This window comes from Notothenia coriiceps, unplaced genomic scaffold (assembly GCF_000735185.1).
Source record: "Notothenia coriiceps isolate Sejong01 unplaced genomic scaffold, NC01 NC01_scaffold00015778, whole genome shotgun sequence".
Classification (NCBI taxonomy): domain Eukaryota; kingdom Metazoa; phylum Chordata; class Actinopteri; order Perciformes; family Nototheniidae; genus Notothenia; species Notothenia coriiceps.
The window spans coordinates 72,480-83,267 of record NW_011348479.1 but is presented as its reverse complement, the minus strand read 5'-3'; the positions used below and the strand labels follow the sequence as shown (position 1 = coordinate 83,267).

Genomic DNA, 10,788 nt, shown 5'->3' with positions numbered 1-10,788 from the left:
AATACAGGTGCATTTATGGGTAAGTAGCATTTTAGTTGTAGTGTGTCAAATTGCAGTAATCTAAGCATTGTTGCATTGAAGAAATCATGTATATATAAAATCTTAACCTGGAAGTAATACAAGACTAAGGACTATGAAATTAATATAGTTCTTGTAGTTGAAACAATCAAGTAGGCTACCTGTACCCCGCATTACTTTACAACCACTGCATTACATACTAACACTATGTTGATATATTTAAACCCTCAGAGTTAATAATACTATCATTTAAAACCAGATCATGTGGCTGACACAGACTTCAGATCAGACAAACCCACTGATTGGCCCAGCCTCAGGAATATCTGCATAAATAATTCACGACAGAGGAAATAGAGCCCAGAGTGGCGGCTTTGTGTGAAGAGCTCGTTGTGGATTAATGTCGCTGCTTTGTGTGCAGAGGACCATTCTTCAGACAGGGGGCGGGAGAGAGACTCTTGGAGAGCTGCTCTTCCCCTCAGCTCCACCACAGCGCTGCGTAATCAGGCGGCTCCAGCAGGCTGAGGCGCTCCGAGACACACACTGCGTTTCTTATTGATAAGACTTCTTGGAAGAAGAGCACCGCAAACTACCGTGCTGGCAATTCTGATCTGCACTTTTGGACACATCACGGTTAAAAAAAGACCCTCACTTTTGGAAAGAAAGACGTCAGTTGGATATATTGTATTTTTTTTAAACTGGGCATCCTTGGATTAATTGATACTTTCTCAAAGACTGCTTTCTAGGCGAAGTGTGTGACTTGGAAATGTTTGAGTACATTAGTTGCGATCTTGTGTGCAAGGTGGACTAAAATAAAAAGACTGAAGAACACTTTGACTACAACTTGGAAGGTTATTATTCATCAGTACTTTGGAGCTTCTTCGTCTCCTCTCATCTTCTTCTTCGGATATTTTCTTCTGAAGAGACAACAGTGGTGCGGACGGACCGTTTACGCGCACGCGGTTCCGCAGGGCGAGCCGCTGTCCCTCCGCGCGCAGTGCTGAGGGGTCCCTCGCGCTTCCATAAATGCCCGGTCCGTCAAAGTGGCTCGAGGCTGGGCAGCAAGATGAGCTCGTGGGTACAGCTGCTGCTCGCGCTGCTGGCGACGTGTCTGCGGTTTGGCGCAGCCGAGGTGAGTTTGCGTCAAAACTGTCGATGTTTTAGAGATGATTCAAGATTTTCAACATTTCAATAACTTTATTGTCATTGTTAAGGCATAAGGAGATATCCTTTGTGCTGGTCCCGTAGGTGCAACATAGAATACAATAACAATTAAAACTCAAATATATGAAACGACCCTTAAAAGCAATAGATAGTAGTGTTTTTTATCATAACATATAAAGATCAAAGCAAAACATATTTTATTGAGAATTGAGCAGTGAGGGAAGTATTTATATACTTCTTTTAAGTTAAAGTGCTAATACCACATTGTTAAAATACTCTGTTACAGGTCAAAGTCATGCATTTTAAAGTTTACTTGAGTAAAAGTAAGTGTAATCAGCTAAATGTACTCAATAAACGTACTAAATGCAGAACATTCTATAAAAAAAACATCGGCTAGTTGATTAATCGACCAAGCTTATTTTATAACAAAACATAATATTAGTATAACTTTTTTAGTGCAAAAATCTTCATTTGTAAAGTTACTAACGTTAGCTGTAAAATGAATGTAGTCAAGATACCATATTTCTCTTTGTATCGTAGTAGTAGAAGTATAAAGTAACAGTTATGAACTACAATTACTTGAGTAAATGTTTGTTAGATTCAAACAATGAAAATGCAGCACAAGCTACGACAGGAAATAGTAGCTTTAAAGTATGCTAGCTAAAAGAAACTTAGCCTTGGCTACTTACAGTATGCTACTTGTTCACACAATTCGTACAAATGACTTGAAATGAAGGGTTTTCAAGTAGATTTTTCTTTATTTTTTAGATGTAGTGCACCAGTCTTAGAATAAAACCTGTCTTTCCCTTATTGTTTGTGCGTTGGTTGGGATCCTCCCTGGAGAAAATAACTGTTATTCCTCCCATTAACTGGTATAATGAATGAATGGATGCCCAGGGGCACACACACACACACACACACACACACACACACACACACACACACACACACACACACACACACACACACACACACACACACATACACACACACACACACACATGATGGGGAGGAGGGGGTGATGATCCAGGAAACAGAGGCTGGCTGCCATGAGAGGCTCTTTAGCAGCTGGATGCTCCACGGGGTAAAGTGGATGCTGCTCCAGATGTTGAGTGAGTTCTTAAAGGTCACCTATTATGCAAAATCCACTTTTTCATGTCTTTGATACATAAACATGTGACCCCCCCTCTGTGAAAAGAGACTCTGAAAGTTTCAGGAAAAAAGATTCTCTCTCTTTTTGTCCTGATCCATTTCTATAAAAACCTGTCTGAAAATGAGCTGATCAGATTTTGGCCACTTTATGATGTCATAACGATGTTTTGGCTTCTGTAACCATTAGCCAATCAGCAACCAAGGTAACCCCCCCACACCTTATCACCTGAACCCCCCCCTAGAGCACCATTGTGTTATTTTTAACCAAATCTCTCTCAGAGGGGCGTGGGGAGGGGCTCCTTATTTTCATCTAAAGTAACAGACAGAGAATCAGCACTTTGGAAACAGGGCTGAAACAGAGGGGATTATGGGTAATGCTGCAATGATCTGTTTGGTGTTTCAGACAAACATGTTTTTTATATATCTGAGAACTATAACATATGGATGAAAAACAGTATAATTGAGGACCTTTGAAGTGAGCAGCGTCTTACTGTGACGTGATGCTGCAGAGACCACATGTTAGTCACTGTGGACGACCATGAGATTCCACAGTTGTGAGAGATTGATTTTGACACTCAGGGGGAAATATGTCTTGGAGGCAAGATGACAAATGATCTGGTTCTGGTGTGAAATATTTGTCATGCATCAACACAATGTAAATCACCTGTGTTGCCAGATGTTGAGGGTCTAAAACACTTCAATTATTGATATTTAAGTGCAGAACGCAATGACAATCTTACCTGAAAATGCAATAGTGTTGTCCCCATTTAAGTGTCAGTATTTTTTTAAGTGTTTTGTGACAGGGATGTTACCATGAATGATGCCCTGTTTACTTAAGTTTCCACCTCCAGTGAACCACTTCTGCACACATCTGTCAGAGTAATGAACATGCTACGGTGAAATACGCACGCATGATCGATGGGTGGAGTCTGACCGTCTCCTGAGGTCAAACAGGAAGACAAATCTTAACTCAGGGCCTCGTCTAGGTCAAGTGAGTCTTCAAGATAAATGACATTTCAAACATGTTTGCCTCTTTTGCCTAAATGAAGGCTATAGAAGTAGGTCCAGATGCACATTTGATCAGATTATTTTTTGTATTTTTCTCTGTTTCCGACCCAGGAAGTCAATCTTCACAATGAACCACCAGTGTCAGCCACTTGTGAAACGAAATGGGATCAAAACACACAGTTAACAAGTCAGTCATAGGAAGTAGACCTTTAAACAAGTCAGAAAGAGGGCACAACCCTTTGTGAGTTTTTCATTCAGACAGCTGGAGTAGCATGGTATTGGGAAATGTGCATCCAGGTCTTCTGCCAATAGAAGCTTTTAATTAATGGCAAAATATAAACAGTTTTTTGCAGTGTGCCATCTTAACGTACGCGTATCCCCACTTTCATTTACCCCACCTATACAATTAAGTGTATGCATTTACCGTAGCCATGAATGCTTAACATAAAGGTGGATTTCTGGTGGAACACAGCTATGATGGATGATTTGAGATCCCTGTCATCAGCTTGTCTTTGCATTTTATAGCCTCTCTAGGCACCACATGTAAAAAGAAAGCTCACATTTGACAGGCCAGGCGTTTTGAAGGGAGAAAGTTAGCCTTTGAGGTACAACACCAGGAGTTCCCCAAGTCCTACTGGAGTCACTTTGCAAGCTTCAATCACAAACCCTATAAAAAGAACATCATCATAAGAACATTCAACTGTATATACACGTATAGATTTTAAACGTGGACCACCAAAGAGGAATCCAGACATTTAATTTACAGCACAAACTCATCATTATCCTTGATTGCATTAGGCGCCTTTCCAGAGCGTAAATCATGACAAAGGAATTAATTACAGTCACATTTATTCAGACATTTCCAGTTTTGCGCACGTGTAGGCGCGGTTTCAACGAGCACACGTGAAACTCCACACGAGTGCTGCAGCAAACTCGACCCCCTAATTATGAGCCATTAGACGCTCCTCCTGCCCACTGCAGCTGGGACCTGGCAGTCCTCAAAACGTCCAACACACCTCCAGGGGACGGGGGCTTGCTTTGGGTGATAAGGGCTGGATTACGTCCAAAAATGGGATCTTTTGGACGATGTGAAATGACACAAAGTGTACGAGACAACAGGATTTGTCATGATTTTAAAAGAAGAGCGATATTGTACGACAATGAAGGGGGCCGTTTGGTTTTGTTACACACTTTATAAGAAGTTTTCTGTGTTTTTTAACTGATTGACAGTAGGACTCCACAATTTATCCAAGTTTAGCAACTTCATAACATGGACAAGCCCAATACCCACATTGAGTGCAATATTGGGTAAAAGCAAAACAAAAAATAATCACATATTATCGATTCATGTACTTTTTAATGCAAAAATGGTGGGGCTGTGTTCAGCCTCTCAAATATAGAGATTTTTCCACTTTTTTCTGTCTTTCTATTTAAGTGAATATCTTTAAGTTTTGGACTGACAAAAAAAGATTTTTCACTATTTTCTTGCATTTTATTAGACCATACGATTACCAGATCAATCTAGAAAATAATCAAAATTGACAACAATCATTAGTTCCAGCCCTGATTTGATGCCTCGATAAACCCTATCATTCGTTTACGCTCTTGTTTACCTAAGTACAGGTCCTATGACATTCCCTTACAACCTACTATTTTACTATCTTGATATTATTATTTAAACATTGAGCTTTCTCGATGTGTGTTTACGCATTCGGTTTTGAATGTGTTTACATCTGTTTTGTTTATCAGAACCCAAAGTGTTTATTTAGTATTTCCTGCTTAGAAACAAATCGTCATGGCAGCAGGCACCACCGTGGACAAAGGCACACATCCTATAATTAACATTAGACACAATTAGCCGAGCAGGCGGCTTTTGCTCCGTTTGGCGAAGGGAAGAAATCACGGTGATGACTCCTGAGGGGACGGACAGCTCAGACATGTGAGCGTAATACAGCAGGCATTTCCCCGTGTATTTTCAACGCTCTGGAAAGCCCGTTAACAATGGGGGAAAGTCAGCGGCGTACAGTAGAGGCAGGATGAGAATACATGTCCATGCATGGATGGCTGCTTCCTTTGGCTAAAGCCTGCTTCCCGTAGGGATTCATTATACTCTACAGTCCTACACACTGTACCGGACCGGACCTTTTACATTTAATTTACGATGTGTAGTCCTTTACGTTGTATGGTTCTAAATTGCTGATGTATTTTTATCCTAAGACATTTTAAGGCACATTTTTGTATTTAGAATAAGCCCCTTGAGATGGGTAATCTTGTTCTTGACAGGGTCCTACACAGAAAATAAACTATTAAAGAAACATTAAAGTATCAACGGACAAACACACCACACATTTGACTACTTAAACATACAGAAAAACCAAAAGACAATGTTGTTATAAGATTAAAATCATGCTAGTTATCCCTATTTTCTATACCACTAATCTGATGACATCTTCTTTTTTAACTTTTTGAAATACAATTTAAAGCCAGTAGTGGTAGCCAAAGACAGATGTTCGTTAATGTAATTTTAAACATGCACATTTTTCCTAAAATAGGAGATGAAATTAGCTTAACATACCAGAGGGTGACTAAGATAACATTTTAGAAGGTCAATTATTCCAGTCCGAGGTAGCCTTAAACATAAAAGCTTTTCTTCTTGATGCTAGTAATAAAGAAGAACTAGGCAGAGTGTCTCCTTAGAGAAGTTGAATCCTACAGTTTTAAGGAAGCGAGAAAGTGGATCCTTTTAAATCCAAACTTTCTTATAGTGGGAGAGGGCCAGTTTAATCTAATATATCATACCCAATGATGAGTATGAAAGAGGCTTTAAACACAAAGAAATACAAATGCTATTACACAGAATCAAGCAGGGAAAGATTAGAGATCAGATATGAGTTCATATTGTATCTGTTGGTCCTATAGTCTGTCCACATTGGCTGCTCTGAGTCCATCTTCATTGGTCCCTTGTCCCCATGCGACAGCAAATGAAGCACGTCCACAGCATTTAAAGCAACGTGAGGAAGTTTCTCGACCCATGTCTGATCCTTGTCCATTTTAACCCGTCTTTTATTCATCTATTATCCCACTTTTCTTCTTCAGATGCACCTCCCTTCTCCATCTCCTCTTCTCCATATCACTCCTTCCCCCACTTCCTGACTCCTTCCTGGCTCCTTTGACCCCTAAATGTTAGCAGATGAGAAGACACAACGCCAATAGTCATTCACCCTGCTCTTAGTGACCATTGTGTGTCCGCTTTGGTTAATACCCCCCTCCTGCCCATTAATGACTGGGGGGGTTAAACCCACACCCACTCCACAGAGTCACCATGTAGAGCTGCTGTTGCTTGGCGTGGTGGTATTGGACTCATTTTGTTGTTTAAGCACTAAGTGTTATCTTATCCTGGTGTTATTTACAACAAAGACAACTTAAAATAAATGTTCCTACTATTAAGTTTCCTGTTGTGACACAGCCTCATATTGTTTATAGCTTCCATGATATAAAAACTCCATAGTTTAGCAGGAATGACTCATGAATCAGCATTTTACATCTTCCGGCTAGCTTGTCTCAAAGTCAGAGTTTAAAAAAAAAATGTTAAACTGTTTATTTTCATTTTCTTTTACAAATCAAGACATATCCTGACTTTTCCATTCAAATGACAAATAATACAATGGTACAACAGAATATGAAATAAAATAAAGTAAAAAAAAAAAAAAATAGGACAATTATAAAAAATTAATTAATAATAGTAAAGTAAATAAAAATAAATAAAATAATTTTACACAAGTTTTTTTAAACACGTTTTTTTGTGAGATGCCTGGAATACATTCTGTGGTTGATGCCAGTTTACTAGACTTTTGGGAAGTTTTGTCCTAAAATTATGTCTGTAAAGATCCCACTGTTTAAATAAACTAACAATAATAGTTGTTATGTTTTTATCAAAAGACCTGTCGATTTTCACAGCGGGGTTTGGGTTCCTTATAGAACAAATGCATTTTTGTTTTCATTTTGATCACCTCTAGTTCCTCAAGTCAAGCCTACACCCCCCACACACACATACACACACACACACACACACACACACACACACACACACACACACACACACACACACTGAAACACCGTTGCAGACGTGCTGCGGTGCTCTTCCCTTTCCTCAGAGGAATTGTTTGGAGAACTCTGTGATGTTTGATGCAGGATGAATTCCGGGTGGGAAATACTCAAATAGATGTTCTTATTGTCTCATGCACGGCTGAAAAACTCAATGGTTGTGTCTCTACATCCCAGACTCATGTTCCAGAGTAATATGTTTGATTTCTTTCTGGTGTGTTTCAGGGGGATCCTCTGCCTGCAGCCCTGGTGGAGCTGGTTAGAAACAGCCCCATCTCCTCCATAGAGGACCTCCAGCTGCTGCTGCTCTCTGACTCCGTAGGTAAAGACCAGCAACTTCTGATATTTCATAAAACATGGGTGTATGAGAATGGTGTTTAACCTTTGGTCTAGTGACGATCCTTTCAAAAGTGCTTTGAAATCAAATAAAAACAGCAGTGTCAATACAGTTGCAAGTGAAATGTTTTGTAATGCATGAGTCAACACGTGTCGTTCCATGCTCTCTAATGTACAAATTCATCTGTCGATTGAATGTTTCTCATAACTCTGTCATTATGCGGCTTTCAAATCCGTGTCTCAGTGCTGTACGATACCAGTCACCTCTGTGGAAACATTGGCATAACTTCCTTTTGTAATTTATATTTGAGTGTTGTATGTCTTTGAAAAATGGACCTAGAGTCTCTTTAAATAAAGCTGATGAATACACAAGGTAATACATGAAGGCCAGTGATGCAACAACAAACACAATATGCTGATTTGTGATTTTATCATAAATGCAGGCATTACTATTCTGAGATTATATTCTAATTGCAGAAACTTGTAATCAAGTGTTCACTCAATAAAACATAAAATGTGCACGGTAAAGCAATGATAACCTACAAATAAACATGGCAACAAGTTGTTACTTATACCATAATTGTGACTAGTAAACATCAACAGTAATAAAACCAACTCTGACAAACAAGTGGAGACACAAGGAGCAGGGAGAACACAACATATGGTCTTAGAAACACACAAACACACACGAAAATACACCCATGCAATACATACTTAAGCTATATCCATGTCTGTATTTCTCCTTTTTACATGCTCTTAAGCACCCTCACATGTGACGTTAACCCCCCCCCCCCACACACCTCTTTGTTTCCCCCTCTCCCCTCCACATGCCAGTTCTTCAGCTCCTGTTTTGCCTCCGTACATCCAGGGGGCGCTATAAGGCCTCAGAACACAATATGCACCGCATGCCATAAACACCATTCATAAATCACTTGCTGTGTTTACACAAATCATAGGCTGCTTTTGTTTATTGTTTTCTCTCAGATGAGGAGGACGGGACTTTTGCAGCGAACGGAGGCCACAGACTACCAAGGAGCCTTGGTAAGATAAGCCCCTCCCCCTTCCTTATATCATTTAAAAGACCTTTTTGTTGCACTAAATATGTGAAGTTATTGTCAGTTATGACAAAGATCCTCACTGCTATCAGTTCTTTGGATCTTGACAAACACAACCTCATGGTCTTAAGCTTAAATATGTGTGCATTCAAACCCATAAATAGTTTATTAGAAGGTTGTAGTGCTGATGTGGAGGATTCCTGATTTCTCTCATGACATGTAAAGTACTCCATCCTCATTAGTAAAGGACTGCCCTTCCTGGGAGTTGATTGATGTGACAAGTATGGCTTTAGTGACACGGTCAAATCCTCCCCATTAACCTTTTTGATAAAACAGATGTCTGAATAACTGAACACCAGTCTACGTGCCTTTGTTGGCTTCCCTCCTGCATGAGGAGTTACTAATACCCTTCATCAATCATCATGTAGAATATGTTTCATATCTTATCTGTGTACGTCAAACAGTTGCAGGAAAATGTCCTCATGTCTGATAAGAGGAAGCTGTAGCACGTCTACTCATTTGGAATGCATGAGTTTCATATTATAATCCCGCTGCTGCTTGTTTCTGCTTTGCATCAGCTAGAAACCGGCTTTAGTGGATGCCGTGGTGCTAATGCAGGACAGTTGAGCTTCATGAGTCAGAAGTCACTTTGTATTAAACCAATTGGGCTTCAATGGTGAGAGCTACTTATCTCACTATATACATGTGTCAAAAATGGAAGGAATGTGAATTAAAGAGATGCAAAGTCAACACAAAGAGTCGAAAGCGACCACTTAGACTTAGAGCCACATAATCTTCATACATTTAAGGGAAATTACTATAGAGATGCAAAGTGACCACAAAAAGCCGACTGAAAAAATACACAAAACTACCACTAAGATATGCAAAATGACAAAAAAGAGATACAAAGCAACCACAAAGTACATAAAAACATCCAAAATGAGATGTAAAAAAAGTAAATAGGAGAAATTACAAAAAATGTATGCAAGGTGACGACAAAAAACAACAAAATTAGAACAGAAAGACAGAAAACAACTACATGAGATCCAACATGCCATGATGTACTCAAGAATGACGCAGGAGCACAAAGTACCAATGAACTGGCCAGATGTATGGAGAACCGGGATGACTGGAAGCGACGCTGTGCCTGAAAGAATACGTTTCAACCTGGGAAAAAACGCTTACTGGTATTGAGCTTAGAAGTAGTTGATCTCTCCTGTGTATATATCAATAGTTATCTGAGATTTCTAGTTGTAGATGATTATCAGTTATGAAAGTCAACTACGTCATCTCTGTGACCATCTGTAAACCTCTCATGCTTATCTATCCCGGACAGTGAAAATGAATGTTCCGGTAGATACGTATGGTTTTTGTTTCTATATATGTTTATACATACGTTTATTACATATTATGATATATATGTGGTTAGTGTGTCTGTGTAAATATGTATACGTGTGTGTAATTCTGATTTATTTTCGTGTGTAGTTATATACTTTTATTGTCGTGAAGTTATAGAAACTCATGACAGGTATCGTCGGGGCATTTTTGATTTTCACAACCCACGGGTCTACACTCATTCATTCTACGTCAGTCTCCCCTATTTGCCAGAAAGGTGGTATAGTAAAAATTAAAACCTATAAACACAGGACACCAACACCATAGGGGACGTCCGCAGACCCACACGCAACGGTGCCCCTGCGTCACGTACGAGAACCACAACGTCGGCGGGCCTCGTCGCGACGTGGAGGTTGCGTACCGCCGGTATTGTCCTCAACCGCAACGACGCCAGGTTGTAGCGGGCCCACCTAGGTGGTGAAGGCAGGGCTTAAATGGTGCCGGACGACGCGGCGACCCGCAGACTCCCTGCTCTCACTTCGCTCACACTCCCCCCACCTTCCTATACTTTGTTAACCAACCGTCGTTCCTGTTTGAGTAATAGTAACAAAATCCGGTA

The 10,788-nt window shown here is 40.0% G+C and overlaps 2 protein-coding genes across 2 annotated transcripts in view; both read left to right on the top strand.

Moving 5' to 3' along the window:
- Positions 1 to 466: 466 nt before the first annotated feature.
- On the top strand, positions 467 to 9,726 carry LOC104949131 (platelet-derived growth factor subunit B-like). The gene is made up of 3 exons (XM_010775412.1): positions 467 to 1,147; positions 7,669 to 7,765; positions 8,764 to 9,726. The coding sequence occupies exons 1-3, from the start codon at positions 1,082 to 1,084 to the stop codon at positions 9,036 to 9,038; spliced, it is 438 nt and encodes a 145-aa protein (XP_010773714.1). The 5' UTR covers positions 467 to 1,081; the 3' UTR covers positions 9,039 to 9,726.
- Positions 9,727 to 9,905: 179 nt separating this feature from the next.
- The window catches only part of LOC104949133 (cAMP-dependent protein kinase catalytic subunit-like), a 3,035-nt gene continuing 2,152 nt past the window's right edge, over positions 9,906 to 10,788 (top strand). Inside the window, exon 1 of the mRNA XM_010775415.1 lies at positions 9,906 to 9,923. Within this exon, the coding sequence (XP_010773717.1) occupies positions 9,906 to 9,923 (18 nt within the window). The remainder of the gene's footprint in view (positions 9,924 to 10,788) is intronic.

Coding starts and splice junctions, on each gene's coding strand:
- LOC104949131 (XM_010775412.1), top strand. CDS start 1,082: ATGAGCTCGTGGGTACAGCTGCTGCTCGCGCTGCTGGCGACGTGTCTG. Junction 1,148..7,668: donor TGCGGTTTGGCGCAGCCGAG/GTGAGTTTGCGT, acceptor GGTGTGTTTCAG/GGGGATCCTCTGCCTGCAGC. Junction 7,766..8,763: donor GCTGCTCTCTGACTCCGTAG/GTAAAGACCAGC, acceptor GTTTTCTCTCAG/ATGAGGAGGACGGGACTTTT.